This window comes from Dermacentor silvarum, chromosome 10 (genome assembly GCF_013339745.2).
Source record: "Dermacentor silvarum isolate Dsil-2018 chromosome 10, BIME_Dsil_1.4, whole genome shotgun sequence".
Taxonomy (NCBI): Eukaryota; Metazoa; Arthropoda; class Arachnida; order Ixodida; family Ixodidae; genus Dermacentor; species Dermacentor silvarum.
The window spans coordinates 15,786,371-15,804,100 of NC_051163.1; the positions used below are offsets into that span (position 1 = coordinate 15,786,371).

The following is a 17,730-nucleotide window of genomic DNA, read 5'->3' on the forward strand; positions in this document are numbered from 1 at the left end:
CTGACATGCGTGTAATCCTGATGAAGTAAGCTCAGTGTTAGCGCTGCAGCACGACAACAGCAGGCAAAATGTCAGAGCTTCGGGACCAAAAATCTCTTGTCGCCTTGATACGCACAACGTTCAGTAAGCAACGTTTTCCCAGTAGTGATAGGTAGTGCCATGAAAACCCGGAACTGAAAAAAAGCCGTTAATTCTTTTAAGCAGTGAACCTTTTCCGAAAATCCTTATTCTTGGTGTACAGTATATTCACTGTCGAACACGCTAAGCGAATTCACGTTCGCTCACACATTCACAGGCGTCTGTGTGGCGCATCGAGGCTACGCTCCAAAACCCGGTCTTAATGATAGTCGCGCATGAGACGCGCGACCTCAGAAAACGACGCAAGATGGCGACGCATTCGTTGCCGTAGGAGCTATATAGGTCAAACGAAAGCGCGAGATAAAGCCTGGCAAACGTTGCCCTTCTGAGAAGAACAGTCTGTGCAGACACAGGGTACTTGTCCGTCACCATTCGAGTCACAAATGGCGCACTAAAATTTAGAGAAACACATGCAATTGAAACGATAAATAACGATGTTACGTTCATGGTTCGGTAAACATACGATAAATGTTCACGTACATGCAATTGAAAAATAGCTCTGTTAATTCAAAGCGCACGCACTAAACTTTCAGCGCCCCGTGCTCACTTTCTATCTGGAGTGCTGGTTTCGGTTTGCTGCCTCGTGTTGTGCGGGGTATTGTTCTGCAGTATGTCGAGTACCACCTGCTTGACCACGTTGGCTTCGAGGTCGTACATCGTGTTCGGCAGCCGGCTGTACTTGGTCTCGGGAAGGCTGACCACGGCAACCTGCGCGGCGACCAGCGACAGCGCGCCCAGAAAGAGCGGCGCACTGCGGTGGAAGCGCTGGAGCGTGGCGTCGATGCCGGTGGACAGGGCAGCTCCGACACGACCAGACGACATCACGGTGCACACGGCCATGGTTCGAATCACGGCAGGGAACATCTCGAGGCTGTGCATGATCACCACCGTGTAGGCCATCCCCAGTGCGGACAAGGTCAGCTCGCAGAACAGCGTCGTCACACCTTTGTTCTTGGGCGGAGCCAACAGCGTGAGGAGCGCCAGGCCGAACGAAAGGCAGCAGGACAGCGCGACGCACATCCCCAGCGCCGCCTTGCGGCTGGAGCCGCGCAGCAGCTTGTAAGCCGCCGGTAGCGCCGCCGCGCGGGGTACCACGGCAGTGAGCACGAGCCAGATGTCAGTGTGCCTCGGCGTGTGTCGCAACACACCGTGCATCGCGAAGAGCAGGCAGAACCAGATGCACATCATGCCGCCGACTCGCCTTCGCAGGGCGTCGTTGGTGAGCAAGTCGAGGACGCTGACGCGATACAGGGACCGCAGTCCTTCGGCGCGCTTCATGCTGTACTCGTTGTTCACACCGGGCATGTCGATGGCGACAGCCACGCCGTTGACGCGAGACATCCAGAGCAGGACCTTCTTGGCCCTGATGAAGTTCCAGGTGGCCAGCAGCCACATGGGCGACTCTTCCGCCGCGTAGAAGCAGAAGACGAGCAGCGACGTCGGCATGATACCCACTACCTCGACTACGCGCACGTCGACGACTCCGCCCTCGAGCGAGGTGGCCACAACGCTGCCCGCGATCAGTCCTAACTGCGCGAGGCAGCAGTACAGGTCGCGGTACGACGGCGTGACCACTTCGAAGAGCAGGATGAGCGTGTTGATACGCAGCGTGCTTACGGAGGCGCCGACAAACATGCGCGACACGACGAATACGACGAAGGACTCGGCGTACGCGACCGCCAGGCCGGCGCACATGGCGAGGATGACGCACAAGTTGATGATGACGCGTCGGCCCACCTTGTCGCTCAGCTGACCCGCCAGCGGTAGCATGACGAAGCTACCCACGATGTGGTAGACTCTGGTAAGCGTCACCTGCCAGGCGTAGTCGCAGACGAGATTCCAACGGCTCACCATGGTCTGCACTCCGGGTGCCAGGTCGTAGTCCCAGTCGTGACACGCTACCGCCGGCCGCGCCGAGTCTAGCGAGAGCCCGGAATGCTGGGAACCGGAGGGCTGCAAGCGCAGACAACGATAAAGAGGAAGCCTGATGCCCTGCTCCGATTTCTCTGTCCTAATACATTGGAATGATCGAAGAAATGCACTCGTTTGCGCATTCAGCCGAATTGAAAGAAGGTTATTTCGTTTAAGAGGGGTCTTTAGCTCGGTGCTTCCTTTCTAAATTCATGGAAAAAAGCAATAGTTTTTCTCGGCAACCAATGCTCCGAATTGGATTAGGTTTGTCTGATTTAAAGGAAAACGGCGAAATGTAGTGACTGTCGATAACAAATTTTTCAATTAGGCCTTCAATGTTTTAAGAATTACTGAAAATCGTAAAACTTGGAAAGCGAAACTATGGAAAGTTTACAGCTCTGTAGTTTCGCAATGAAAAATGATAATTATGTAAACTGCACCTAATAATAAATCTAAAGCGGACAATGTTGATGTATTATATACACCGATGTGAAGTATACATTGCAACAAATCCCCGTAAGCTGTAAAGTATTACACTAAATTTGTCCGCTTTAGATGCTCCAACGGATGCAGCTTACAGAACTGCAATACCTGTTTTGGGAGTAGAGCTACGAATCTGTAAACTTCGCGTTTCCAAATTTTTATCAAGCTTGTCAATTTTACGCACTTTTTATTTTAGCAATTCAGGTCCTAAATTATTCCGCTTCCCACAGTCACTAGAATTTTAATTTATTTCTCAAATGCAAGATTTTTCATTAAAATAGGCCAATGGGTTACTCAACGCCACTAGGAAGGTGTTGTGTAAGATGAAAGCTACGGTTACATTTAAGTTGCAGATAACGGTTAACTTTCAAGAAAATTGAAGTGCCCCGTTTACAGCTCCACAACTCCTTACAAGTCAAGAACCACGCTGTCTGTTTGGGCACGTCTTTTGATCCGCTATTTGAGGTCGCTCTGCTTCGAAAACATGTAACCAATAGCCGTCTAACAAGGAAAGCCTCAGCCTAGAGCCTGCAGCGTTTCGACAAGGGGACTTCGTCAGGGGCCCTGATGAAGATAAGCCCCTTTTTGTTCGAACACTGGCTCCAGGCTGAGGCATCCCTTGTTCGATCACCGTTCAAGTCTCAATCTTTCTGCGAAATTTGCTTCCGAAAGAGCATTAAAGCAATTTTTTTACAACACCCATAGGCAAGAGTACAGTCGTCGTCGGTATGAAAGAGAACACGATTTTTTTTAAACACACATGCCCTCCATAAAAGTGTTCAATGATACTAAATGTTCGTCAGGAAATCTTATTGTTAAATATGGAGTTCATAGGTTTTAACCCATGCATAACGAATTAATTATCGTAGTTAAAAAAAAAACATTCGCTGTTCCCTTTCATGCTGATGACTGTACTCCCATATAGTACAGTTCAGATTGCCAGCAACATAGAGAGCTCGCTTAGAAAGGTCCGTGCCTGCTCGTAGACGGCGCACTGGTTGAAGCGACCGTCGCTGCCCAGCGGCACGCTGACGTTCCTCCAGATGTCGGCCGACATGTGCGAGAACTCCGCCGACGGCCGGCACCAGTGGTCCACGGGCGGGGCCAGCAGGCGCGCGCTCAGGATCTGGTACGCGTCCACGGCCGCCGACAGCTGGGCGCAGGCGAGGATCATGAGCTGGAAGCGGCCCATCGGCAGGTCGTCGGGCAGCCGCGTCCGAGGACCCTTGGGCGACAGCGCCGCGTCCACATTCCGCGCGGTGGCCGTGCCCGGCGACATCATCGGGGGCGGCGAGTCGGCCGAGATGTTCTCGATGCTCACTTGGCGCTGGGCTTTGCTTTGGCCTTGCTTTCTGCGAAAGCGGCGAGCCCGTTTTTAAAAGCGAAGCTGTCCATGGCTAGGGCTCTATGTATTTTTCGTGTCCGTGAACAGATCTGCATGCGCAAGAACTCAGCTCGCGAATTTGATGCAATATCGCTTCATTCTATGCAAAATCTTATACGTCTCATCACCTGGATATGCATTTTCAGTAGATTAGTTATCAATAGGCACCATTTACAAAATCAGTACACTCTCAGGTACATAATAAGGGTTTCTCAAAGATTTGCCGCTGTGCGACCCGCGTCGGCCATGTGTACGCTCGCACCGCCCGCCCTTTGTCGTCGTTCCAAGCGATTGCGTGGCTAGTTTCCTTCCGCTCTCGCGGCGTGGCGGTCCTGTCGCGCGTGTCTAGCTTCCTCCGGCTCCCAGAGGGTAGTCTTCCACGCGAATGTATGCCGCCGATCAAGGCCGCCGATCAAAATAGAAGTGCGTGTGCGTGTCTTTATTCGGGAAAACCGCCGTCGCAGCTCAAGAAAAATAAAATTGCTCATATATATTTGATCTAAATTATGTGTCACCTCTAGGTCGTGTGCTAAACTGCTTCGCTGGTAATCTACCTTCACAGCAGCAGTGGAGCGGCATCGTCTTTCATCGCATCCAGGAGCTCCGATTCGGTAGTGACTCGAAATGGCGACAAAAGGCCAGTATACGGGCTAACTAATTTTGTTGTAAAGTTGTATATAGGTGTAAAGGTTAGAGTAAGTATCGTTTTACTGACGGCTGTTACGTTGCGGCACCATGTGAAAGGGACCGCAGTCACCGTCAAGCCGCTTCGTCACCTTGCGACCCTTAAGACTTTTACCTCTATCTGCATGGCGGTGACGTTGAAACAAAGCATGAATGATGAGTTTAAAAATTGCGGCTGCCCTTTTTTTAACATTAGGGAGGGACAAGTGTATCGAAGACTTAACACTTCGAAGCGGGCTACATACGATGGCTTCGCAGGCCGTATGTGGCCTGCAGTCATCGTGTTTGAAACCCCGTGTTTTAAAGGGCGAGACGTTGCAAGAGACCGGATCCGATCAGTTATAATCTCAATGTGCTCTTACTTTCTGCTGGCTGGTCTGGCTTGCTTGCGACCCTCGTCGCTGTCAAATCCATCGCTTTCGCCAGCGAAGCACGCCTTCAAACGCGTTTTCGCCACGGCTCGGGTCGAGGTGCCCTGGTTCCCGCGATGAACCTGCGGTTCCGCAGTCGTCGCCGCCGCCTTCGTCTCGTCAGAACTCGCAGCCTGTCCGTCCTGTGCGGGCGATGCCATATGCATGGCAGAACCCTCTGGCAGCACAGGGTGAGGTCGGCGACATCGACGATGATATAGACGGCTTGTCGCGCTCTCCGGGAGAAAGGACCGTTTCACCGAGGTCGGATTCAACGCGATGCGGATGTTCCGAGAGCGCCTCATGGATAGATAAATGAAAGAAATTTTGTATAGAGCAGTAAACGATGGCAAACCGGACCCGACCGTAAACAACCCACTGTGACGACGAAAAGGTCCGTGTATATAGTCTTTGTCGGAAGTGCCGAAACCATATTGCAAGAAACAAGCTGTCTACGAGGTTTCTTACGGCTTTCATACTGTGCGCCTTGCGCGTTGAGGTTCAAAAGAACGAGGTTCGCTGTTCATCTGAGCCTCCGGGGCTACACAAGTCCCGCAGTACACGTTTATCCTGGACATTGTCAAATTCCGCCATTTTGCCGAATTCGCTATTTTATCAGTTTGTGCTAGGCCACAGGGCCTAGTACACTGCCTTTCTGAATTGGTCGATAACGTGGAGTTTGAAAATGTCCAGAATATCAGCCCAGGTTGGTTAACTCGTATTCACGTTGCTGAATACGGGTTTTTTGAAGAACACCGCCCGTCGACAGGTTAGTTATGCTCCTCAGAAGTTCCTGCGGTGTAAGGTTTTTTCAGGAACACACATTTGCAGTTTCTTTGAGAATAAGCTGAGGACACTTGTATATATACGAAATCGTTACCTGAAGAACCCCACCATCGATAAGCGTTACTGAAGCACGGTGCCCTCTCAGTCGTTTGCCTGCGCAGGATGTGGCACAGAGCGAAGCGCTTCGCTTTGCGAACCGCGGCAGTGCGGGTGACATTGACTGCAGTGTCACCGCTGCTAACAGGGTAGCGAGGGCGATAAAGTGCAGTGAGCGTGGAATCCCGGAAGCCGATTAGACGGCAATTGATCGGCAATGGCGACTATTCGGTACCTCCGACCTCCTTCCGTTTCAGGGCGTGTGCTGATGATGATGATGATGCTTGGCACTACCCACAACGGTGTTAAAGCCGTAGACGGAGAAGAATGGAGAAAATAGTATATAGTAGTAATTTGAATAGGATTACTAAAGCGGAAGTTAAAATTTACGTGAATACACGAATATTCCTGCATTCGTTTGCGTAGTCTTCATGTCCTTTTCTCGCTGTCGCTTTTATCCTTTCTTTCCCCTGGACAGACAGTCTCATTTGTGGCCATATGGCTAGGACCCCGTTTGCCCGTTCGCCCGCTACAAAGGATTTGTATACACATCGTCATCATCATCAATTAGAGGAAGTCGAGTGTCAAGTGAAGCAGGGTTCCTGAATACGAGGTGCGGGAATGTTTGGAATCTTGCCGTTAACGTTAGCTCTCATCGAGAAAACACTAATGTTCCAGCCATAATAAATGTAAGGGTGCGATAAAGACGAGGGCATGAACACACAAAACACAACATGTACACCCCAAGCGCCACCACGTGGCTATTGTGGTGTACATTTTGGTACTATCCTGGACATTGTAAAATTCCCCATCTTTACAGCTCTGATTGGCCCAAAGTGCTGCTACGACCCCTCTGATTGGCTCAAAATGCCGCCATTATAGAAGGGGGCACTATGGCGGAATTGGACTCTGTCCAGAATAGTTCCCGTTGTGTGTCTTCATGTCCTCGTCTTTTTCTCGCCATTGCATCTACTACGTAACAACTAGCGCGTCTCGATACTAGCGCCAGCCACAACGAACGACCACATTATCTGGCGCACTTACATCGGGCGATACGGGCTGAACGCCGTCCGTGGCTTTTCCGGCATCCAGTGTCGCAGGAACTGCGTCATCTCTCGCCGCCTGTTGCTCGTGGCCATGGTGGCGTCGATGGTGTCTTTCTCGGGCGTGACGCTGCACGTTAGTTCCATTCCTTTCAGACACACACACTGAGGTTTCGGACTTGGGAAAACTTAATTTCAAGTTATCTTTTAGCTCGAGACCACGTACTCAAGTTCACGTGAAGCATAGAAACGCTTTTCGTGGCTAGCCTCCCTGAGCCAAATTGAACGAAATTGGCTGCGTTTAAGGTGGCACTGCAGAGAAATATCAAGATTTGTTAGTAAATTATAGTAAATTAAACTTCTGTAGTAGTGAAACCGTAAGAGGAGGTTCGGTAACGAGAAAAGACGCAAATGCGAAATGCCGTTGCGACGCCGCCTGGGAAATTTCTGCACTATACCGCCATGACGATGTGGATTTTGAAAGTTCCTGTAGTGGTCTAATTAGCCGTATTTTTGGTATTAAATAAATACAATCCATTCTAATAGAACTATAGCAAACTTAGATGAACTTTCCTGCGCCGTGACGGCCCAGTTAAATACGGGAAAATAATTTGAAACTCGTGACATGACACTAAACGACACAGTGACAAAATTGACAATTTCGGCGTCAAACAAAATGCACGACATGAACCTATTCGCCAATTTACCTACGCCAAGACAGCATTATTGGCTCAGCGTCCGAAATTGAATAGAACGTGCGCTTACCCAATATCTCGCCGTTGAATAATCGCGGATAGTGTGGAGCCTTTGAACAGATGTTTTTGTTTGGTGTGTTCGCCTTACTTTTTAACTTTGACAAATGTGTGCTCACGTTGCGCCGCATCGGGATAACGCGTTTGCTGCATTGGAGGAATTAAGTAACCCAAGACTTGACCGGACGATTCCTTGACATGACGCTAGCCCAACTTCTATCGGTAAGAGGATGCAGACAGAACCATTTCTCGTCCATTTTATCTGTTAATTCGCAACGTTTGATATCTGTATCATCCTGAAGCACTGAAATGGGAATGACATCTTTTAAAGGCCAACTAGGGTCACTGGGGGTCGCTAGGTGCTACCAGGCACCGAATGAAATTACCAGTGAACAGGCATACATAACTATTGTATACTGACTAAATATGTCCACCTCTATATTGCTTTTAAAAAAATTCCTACATAAATCTTGAATATATAATGTCGGCTCACATTACTCACAAGCGCCTCCTACATTGCAAGTGAGCAGGTGTTTTCTCTTGCGACTCTTAAGAAGAGCTGCTTTGGTCTTCAAGGACCAACGTGTTATTACGAGACCTGCTTAGGACAACAACGTTAGGAACCCCTAGTGGTCCAAGATATGCGGGAGTGCCCGACTGCGGCGTGACTCGTAATCAGAGCGCGGTTTTGGCACGTAAAACCTCATAACTTAAATTTGACGGGCATGTTAAAAATTCGGCCAGGTTGTCGAATTCCTCCATGTTTGTATTTCCAGCCAATCAGAAAGGGCGCAACCGTTTTAAATGTGGCTAAACTGCAATTTAAAATATGGCGTAATTTGGCAAGCGTATAGAATAGCACCCCCTTTTTGGCCAATAGTAAACTATTAGCGATGCGCGAACCGCGATTTTTGAGACCGAATCGAATACGAATCGAGTAGTGCGAGAAGCGAACCGAATCGAATAGTTGGATAGTTGAATAGTTGGATAGTTTTCAAATAATGAACCGATTCATAATATTTTTATGGGGGAAAGAGAAAATCAAAAGAACCGCAGATGAACGCGGTGGTAATATAAATCGATGTTCACATCTTGGTATTCTTAAGGTTAGCAGGTTCTGTCATTACATAGTACGTTATGAAGCGTTGTTTATTAAAAGTACAAATGGAGCATTAGGAGCGAACTATTAGTTTCTTCGCATGCACAGGACTCCTCAGAGAGTGCGAATGAACGCTGTGCAGCCTGTAAAGTATGGCTACGTAAGTTATGTAGCGTGTTCCACTACGCATGTCCTCATGTTTTATGCCCATACTATGTCCGCGGGGGTGAAAATCGGCCGTACTTTTGCTCCAGTTTTATGTTTAATTGGGTGCAGTTGACGTTTCGAAACATTCGAGAAGCATTCGAAAAATATTCTCATTCACGAATAGTGGCTATTCGATTCGAAGACCGAATCGAATAGGACACTATTCGATTCGTTATTCGTGAGTTTCTAATACTCGCACACGCTTATAAACTACTGATCGCCACCGCGCTTCATTGAAATTCGCCTATACCTTTTTCGGCAACCTTAGCGCCAACTTGCGGCACACACGGCATCGCCGGCAGAAGTGTGGTTTGCTCGCTCCTTCATCCGCATTGGGAGATCCGTTGATGTCGGGAAAGTCCAGTATAGGCGAGAGCCGCCGGCTGTCGGCACTGAATGCCGAGCTCATCGGCATCCGGTCGGGTTCGGGCGAAGCCTCTGGTGATCTCTTTTCGTCGAAGCCGGCGTCTGGCGACATTGTCCTGCTCGATCACAGGGACATTCGAATGAATGAGTGGGCTGTCACTGCAACGCGTATATATACTTCTTCGAAAGCCGCTTAAACGCTTCTACTGTGATTTGATGTTTAATCAACCCCAGCGCAGTCACTTCATAAAAAAAAAAAAAAAAACAGAAGGAAGAAAAAAGAAAGAAAGAAAGAAAGAAAGAAAGAAAGTTTGCAGGTTCTGAAGTGTCAGTAGAATCCTATTGTAGTCCTAACCATCAAAGAAACTTAGCAATGAAACATCAAAGAAATTAGCAGGATGTTCATAGTACTGCGATATGCACTTTTTATTGAAAGTTTCAACGCTGTGGAGTTGATGGTTTTATTGTATCTGATAAATCTTTGACCACCCTCAGGTATATACATAAACATTGGCTTGCCTATCAACATCGCAACCCCCACACCAACAGTGACGCTTGCCACAAATTATAAAAAAAAAAACGATCTCGAAGGGGTGGCTTTGTTGCATACTGTACACGCAAAAAGCTACCATATAAGTAACGGTGGCCATGCTTTTTTTTTTTTGTCTGCAGTTAGAGCAGTCTATGGTCTCCTATGCAGAGGCGGGCGTTTCTTTTTTAAAGTTGTAGAAAAATAAGCCCAAATTTGCCTGACAGATCGCATTTTATGATCCGGATCGTTCAATATAACACTTCGCACTGTTCTTTACCTATTTTGCCAAGAAAAATGGCTATGTCACTCTTGTTGCTCACAATGTGGCAAAGCATGGCCTTCGAGATTACTTTTCATTAATCGCTCGAGGGTGCATCTAAGAGAGGTAGATGGAGGCCACTTGGCATATTTTTTAAAGATCAGGCAAGTAACATTGCAAATTGCACCATTGAACGGTCCGTACTGTAAAATGCGATCTTGCTGAGAAACTTGAGCAAGAACATAGCAGCGGTAAGCGCAATCTCTTTCTACGAATTTATGAGAGAAAAAAGTCACTTTCGCCCGACAGCCGAAGCATTGATTGCGATATGAAATCATTAGACAGTTATGCGAAGTAAAATTAATCGTTTTATCAGCTGCATAAACTGCGTTCGCTTAATAACAAAAGCTGTCTTGGAACTCTTCCGCTGGTGTGATGAAGAGCGGCGAGCGAATTCCCCTTCGTGCCGCCTATCACTTCACGCGAAGCCATCAGCTAGTCTGCTAGCCTTCGAACCCAGCGCAGGTTGCCTCCAAGATAGGACGCGCGCAGCCGCGTCCAGCCGCCGCAGCTTGAGCAGAGAGGAGATGCGCACTAGCCTGCCCCCTTTCCCCCCTCCATCCTAGCACGTGCACATCTCTCCAATCCCCCTCTCTCCCCCTTGCGCGTGTGAGAAGACGGCGCACACTCTCCCTTCCCTCCTCCCTGGCGAGCGTGAGTAGACATCGCCGTATTAAGCCACCATCCTTCCGGGCTCACCGTCGCAAGCATTCGCTCGCACCTACAGCATACGGCGCGCGTCAACGATGTTATCGTACAAGGATGTTTTACGGAACACCACGGCAACGCCGACGGCGGAAAATCACCTGAAGTGTCCATATAATTGCTACCGCAATAAACCGCACGCCCCTTTATATATCTCCTCCAACTTCGTACTGCTGCATCGCGCCCGTCCCGGGGCACAAAGTCGTTACGCCTAGCCCGGTCGGCTTCGCCGATACCAACGCGAGCCTTGCCTTTCAGTTGTGCGGGCGCTCGAGAAGTCGGCCAATGGATGTCCATAGTCGGGTCCGTGCTGGCGGCAGTGGCGGAGGCAGTGGCGCTTGCCGTTGTGGACGCAGTGCTCGTTCAGAGGGGAAGCAGCCGCTCCTCGCTGCTGGTTCTCCGGTCGATGACCTTGCTGCTGCTGCTCCATGTTCTGCAACGTAGAGGCCTCGGTCCCGGGGCTGCACCCTGATCGATGATCCTTCTGAGGACGAGGGATACGCGAGCGACAGAGGTGCGACCGTGCTGCTTGGTGCGTACACGTCACGTGGTCAATTCACGTTCTTCACGCGGCAGCATCCTTCGCTTCTTCTTTGGCGCGACGTTCCTGACGATGATGATGCCAATTATTGGCAGTAGTAGTAGTAGTCAGCGATCTCTACTTTAGGGGGCAAAAGAGTACAGATCAATGGTAGTAGTAGAAGTAGTTAGTTAATTCTGGTTTAATGGCGCAAAAGCGACAAAGGCCATGCTGCGCCAGTCACAAGACAATAAAAAAACAATGTTAGGGTAGTAAACGCTGTGTTACCTAGTTGATGTAAATAACCAGTTTCATCTAAAAAGTTGAACTCGGTGAATGGCACTAACGGGTCGTCTCCAGTTTTAGTTTAGCGTGGTTACCGGAATAGCGGGCGTACCGGAATAGCGGGATCGAAGTGCGCATGCGCAGAACGCTAACCGACCCATACCGTTTACCGTGCGCACGCTATTTCTCAGAGTTAACGTTACCGTATTAGCGTGTTTACGTAGTGTACGTAAAACATGGCGGCGGTCCCGGCCGCCCGCTTCGAACTGAATTTGGCGTTGTTTTTGTAGAATTCACTTCGTTCGTAGCAAATGACTGCGTAAACGGCTTTTGCTTAGTCTCATGTCGCTTCGCCGAGAGAGTGTTATGGCTAATCTTGAGGAATTTTCGAGATCGCTTCTCGTTTCGAACGCGCCTAAGCCTAACGAGAGAAATTTTTTTCTGAGATCCGAGCGCCATCTGTCGCTAAAGTCGGGAGATAGGCGCGACGACGGCATATAGCCTCTGAGATTGGAGGATATCGGAGGCTATGGTAGACAGCTTGTACTGCTTGTCTGTTTCGTTGCAGATCGACGGACATGTGAAGTAAAAATACAACGCGCTCCTGGCTTCCATTGCGCTGCCTATCGCACTCTCCGGACGCACACACACATAGAATTAGGTGCCCTGTGTATGCGAAATTCAAAGCGTAATGGAATAGCGTCCCGCACGTAAACTACGCTATCACGCTATACTAAAACTCTCTTTCTGCAAAGTTTGTTTGCGGAACGGTAACGCTATTTCCCGTAACCCCGCTATTACGCTAACGCTAAACTAAAACTGTCTAGTAAGGTGGGGTGTAAAGGTATATGCAAGTTACCTAGATTGCGTATAAGTTTCCGTCTCTGTGTTTCTGTATGTGGACTTGTCATAATAATGTGCATTACTGTAAGTGGTTCATGGCACTTCTCGCAAGTTGGTGGGTTTTCTTTTCGAAGTAGAAAATTGTGTGTTAGATGTGTGTGCCCAATTCGAAGTCGACACAAGATTACCTCATAGAACAGCTCTTGGTGACTGCATGATTTCCACTCGCCAAGAAGGGGTTTAGTCACATGTAACTTGTTATTTATGCACGAGTTCCATTCCTGTTGCCATTTTGATGCAAGGGTCTTACGAATCGCTTGGACACTGTATGGAAGTGTTGTGTGAGTTATGTTTTTGTGCGCTGCCATGGATGCACATCTATCTGCTGCTTCATTTCCTGGTATCCCAACATGGCTTGGGACCCAGCAGAATCGTATGGTTCTTCCATATTTGTTACAAAAGACCATGTTTAAGATGTCACCAAGTAGGGGTTCGCAGGCGGAGTTTAAATTTAAAGCTCTCAGTGCACTTAAGGAATCAGTATAAATTGTAGCATTTTTCAGCTTCTCGGTGTTAATTTTTTTTTTTTTACTGCCATCCATATTGCATAAACTTCGGCGGTAAAGATTGAAGCAGAATGGTGTATCCGAATACTAGTTTCCCAATTTTTCGTTGCGATTCCCACACCCACATGTTTTAGAGCCATCAGTGTAAAATTCCATGTAATTTTGTATTTTTCTTAGCTCGGAACTCTTGCATTATGTGTTCTTGTGGGGTGTCTTTTTTCTTTAGATGTGTTAGTGTCCAATCACATAACTGTGTAAAATCGCACCACGAGTAGTAGTGTTAGTGCTAGAATATATATATATATATATATATATATATATATATATATAAGCACGCGTAGATTTAGTGGCGTCATGAATGTCAACACGTACATTGACTCATGTCAAAGTCAACTAAAACGACGGGCATATACAGTGGTGCTATAAAGGGGTACAAAGTTGCGCATACATACAGTGGCATTATGAAAACATATTAACAAAAAAGTTGCAGTGGCTTAGCTCGGCTATGCCAGGATATACGTAGCGTTAGCAAAGGTTCAGCTGATTATTCTTAGCTTTCCTGGTTGTCTAGATTGTCAAGGATTAGCTTGATTGTCATGCTTACTGCGGCTCCAATGACACACACGCGGTATACGTATTATGTGGCACATGTTTATAGCCTTCTTCTGTTCATTCCTCCTACGCTCAACCGCTAATTGCCAGGCAACTACTTCGGGATCCGATGAATCAAGCTTCTCCGTTCTTCTGCGCTGTGGAGCAGCATTTGCGCTCTCCTTCTCCATGGCTATACAACACAGGCAAACGCTAGTCAGAAGCGCAGCGGCTCCAGCGCAGTTTCAGACGGCGACTGCACAGCGAGCGCGCGCCGGCGCCAGTGCGTCTACCACGGCTACGACGTCACTCCTCTGGAATGCGCAGACCGGCGGCGGTGAGTCGCGCGCGGCGGCGGCGAAGTGCGCGAGAGGTGCCGGCTCCGGTGGCTCCGGTGCGCAAGCCGTGTGACATCACTGATCCTTGCGCATGCGCAGCACGGCTCTTGATGTGCCGCGCGAAACGGGCTTGGCTAGGCCAGTGTAGCTAACGCTACAAAAGCATGCCAGGGTTCGCTGCTGCCAGGAGACTGTTTGACCACAAAGACGGTCTCCTCGGCTCGCCGTTGTCGCATGCGTTTGATATCTGGAATTAGCTCGGCGTCGTGGTTAGCAGCATCCGCCCGCCATTGGCGCTTGCGTTCCACTAGAAACACAAACAGGTAACTAATAATTGAAAAACGCTTCAATACAGCGTCGGGATTAACCCACTGCCAAAAACCGGGGCCGCACGTTTCAGCTTCACTGGTTAGCCATCTGTACGGAGTGCTTGGGGGGTGTTTTTTTTTTTTTCGTGATTGAAGTATCGATAATTAGATGAGAAAAATAAGGCGAACTTTTTCATTACTGAAATGAGGGCACCAATTTTCATAGAAAAGTAATAATTATGTTGTAATACACCCGATTCAGTTGTCTTCACTGTGCTATCTCTCGCGTAATTATTTTTTCCGCCTTGTAAATAAAACGCGCAAAATATAAAAATAGCCGCTTGTATACGCGTCCGCGTGCGAAGATATTCTATATTTTATTTCTAAGAGCTTGGTTAATGTTAGCTGGGGCACCTTCTATCTAACATGAATATCTCTAAGGCCACATCAAGCTAACCAGGATCCAGACAGTGATGCCTATGTATTGTATCAAAGAAAATGGTCGTAATAAAAGAGAATTTCGATTTGAACTAAGCAGAAAGAACTGACTGTTGGAGCTCACATGATCGGCTGAGTTTACCAGCCGCGGCACAGTTGAAATGGTGAAGGGAGCGGTAGCGCGGAACATTCTCTTTGCGACAAACACGTGCGCTCCCCGCGGCCGGCGTTCATCACGCCGGCGTTGCGATCGCGAGAGCCCGCGGCTATACCGTGAACACTGTTCACGTGTGCCTTCGGGCGCCTGAACACCACGCGTGTTTTTTTTTTTTTTTTTTTTTTTTTTCAGTAAATGAATGTCTACTGCAATTTATACTGCCCGTCCAACTACGAGCCTTAGTTCGTGTAACAGTCTAATGCTTTGCTATCGGTGTCAGTGTTGCGCTCTTTGGGTGAAAGTACAGTTTCTTTCTCGTTTTTGTTTGTTTTTTCTTTGTTTTTTTTTAAGGCGAAAGCCTTATATGTCTCTTGGTGAAGTCTCCGTTTCAAGGCCGTTTCAAAACCCCGTCGTCGACACGAAATGGTCCTCCTAGGATAATAGGCGAAAATGCGCACAAAATCGCAATTAAGGTGTGAAGAATGATTAAGAAAGTGAACTTAAGTGGTAATGGGTATACAGAGAGGTGAATGAGGTGAATTAAGAGCGAATCAATGGGAAATTAAGAGTGAATTAACGGCGAATTAAACGCGTTTAGTTGGGTTATAGGGGTCAAACAAAAAGTAAGGATGAGATAGAGTGAGCTAAGATAATGAAGAGTAAATGAGAGTGAATTAAGGGTGAATGAAGGTGAATCAAGTGGTGATAGGGTGAATCAAGTGTGATGAAAATTGGAGATTTGGAGTAATAGAGAAAACCAAGCGTGGTGGAAGCAAAATCGAGATGATAGATTGAATGAAGGTGAACCAAGCAGTGACAGGGTGAATCATCTTCTTTCTGGGGTTTTACGTGCCAAAACCAGTTCTGATTATGAGGCACGCCGTAGTGGAGGGCTCCGGATTAATTTTGACCACCTGGGGTTCTTTAACGTGCACTACAACGCAAGCACACGGGCGTTTTTGCATTTCGCCTCCATCGAAATGCGGCCGCCGGGGCCGGGATTCGATCCCGCGACCTCGTGCTCAGCAGCGCAACGCCTTAGCTGACTGAGCCACCCCGGCGGGTATACAGGGTGAATCAAGAGTGAATCAAAGGGTTATGGAGTGGGTGAGTGATTTGCAAATATGTATATATGTGAGACTTGAGGGTTCAAGTGACTCAGCAAAAAAAAAAAAGTTCCGAGTCACGCTTCGAGTATGGTGAATCATATAGGAAGGGTGACTTGCAAAAAGCTTGATGAATTGCAAAAATTACTTAAATTGTGGTTTCAGAGTGATGATGACTCAGCAAAAGAAAAAAGTAATCGTCTTGTCATTGAGTTAGCGGCGCTCGGGCTTTCACCTTCAAGTCGTCTTAGCTTTAGCATAAGGGGCCCCTAGTAATTTTTTTTTTGTTCCTTCTGCCTTCCACGAAGTATGACTGCGAATGGAATCCGTGATGTCGTGTTCAGGAAGAGAGAGCCGTGGCCACTGAGCCACTACGGCGAGTTCAAGCCAAGTCCGAAGCCGCAGTCTGTGTGAGCTCGAAACCGGAGGCCATCGACCTCATTACCATTTTGCCCGACAGATGTTTTTCTCAGCCTCAGTAGTTGCGTGCATTGCGGTGAAACGAGAGAGTTACGGCTCATCTATATATCAAAGCAGAGAGGGAAAGAAAACACGTTGAAAACCGCCGCCAGCGCGTGTTCTTCGTTTCCGCGTCCACACATGTGCGAATAAATCGTGGGAGAGAGTGGCTCCCGAAATTCACGCATCAAACAGCGTATAAACAATAATAGACAGGAAATAAAATATTTAAAAAAAACAACGTTTGGATTAGTTTTCTTTGTTGTGTGAACAAGTTCGCCAATGCATCCAGCTCTGCATGGAAGAGTTCGATCATATATATATATATATATATGATCGAACTATAATATATATATATATATATATATAAAGAATAATGGTGCTGGCTGGTGCGGATGAGCATTTGCCGCAGGTGGTGCCATATGCGTGGAGGCTGACTGTGGTATACGTGAAAGTTTTGTCCACATTTTTAATGCATGTGCTTTTTGTGGCGTATACTGATACATCTACGCCCGTGACCACGTTTTACCGAAATAAGAGCTCGGCTGATTGAACAACCGCTACCATGCTTCGAGAACGGTAAGCACTCGCATATCTTAGAAAGATAAGTGCACTCACGTGTGAGCTTCCTGTAGCGAATGTGTACTTGCCTCGGGGGGCCCTGGTGCCGAGAGTAGTCGAGTGAGTGCTGCTTTTGGAGCTTTGCTATCAAGCTACAAATCCTCTGAGTGCGAATAATAAAAATTGTCCTATGAAAAGTTGGATAGTTTCTGTAATGCTCTAACTTTCCCGTGTTACTTCAGGTAGCTTCGATAGAGCGCAGATATTACAATTAAGGTGAAACCATAAAGGCTAGTAAGGAGAATGGAAAGCTGAATTAGTTACGAAAAATGAATAGTGACGAGCATACAGCGCTGTCCGCCTGAATTTAGCCGAATAGAAATTTACTGATTAATTCACAAGACAAGAATTTGCACTTTGTTTAAGCCAACTTTTGAAAAGCATACAGGAACTTCAGTAAGTAATAGGAGTTCGTTTTCTTGTATAATTTTCGAAAAACTTTGGTCTTTACATTATCTTTATTAGAAACAAGCGCAAAATTGTCTCGAGTGGTAAGCTTAAATACGTGTTCTGTAAGAAGATGGCCCGACAAGATGGCAAAATAAGGATGAATAGATTTCGTATGCACGTTCGCGTCTGCATA

At 47.7% G+C, this 17,730-nt stretch overlaps 1 protein-coding gene and 1 long non-coding RNA gene across 2 annotated transcripts; both read right to left on the bottom strand.

The window, feature by feature from the left end:
- Window positions 1-681: 681 nt before the first annotated feature.
- Window positions 682-3,811, bottom strand: LOC125940857 (solute carrier family 22 member 7-like). Its single transcript, XM_049657470.1, has 2 exons — window positions 3,509-3,811; window positions 682-2,091 (listed from the first exon to the last, which is right to left on the bottom strand). Exons 1-2 carry the CDS (start codon window positions 3,809-3,811, stop codon window positions 682-684), a joined length of 1,713 nt encoding a protein of 570 aa, XP_049513427.1.
- A 599-nt stretch (window positions 3,812-4,410) lies between these two features.
- Window positions 4,411-9,366, bottom strand: LOC125940558 (uncharacterized). The gene is made up of 3 exons (XR_007463751.1): window positions 9,244-9,366; window positions 6,937-7,065; window positions 4,411-5,310 (listed from the first exon to the last, which is right to left on the bottom strand). It is a non-coding gene; the product is annotated as an uncharacterized LOC125940558 (long non-coding RNA).
- Window positions 9,367-17,730: the final 8,364 nt, after the last annotated feature.

What these genes read in the sequence shown, in the direction of transcription:
- LOC125940857 (XM_049657470.1), bottom strand. Translation starts at nt 3,811, where the DNA reads ATGTCGCCGGGCACGGCCACCGCGCGGAATGTGGACGCGGCGCTGTCG. An exon ending in AGTGCGCCGTCTACGAGCAG is followed by an intron (nt 2,092 to 3,508) that starts GCACGGACCTTT and finishes CTGCGCTTGCAG; the next exon opens with CCCTCCGGTTCCCAGCATTC.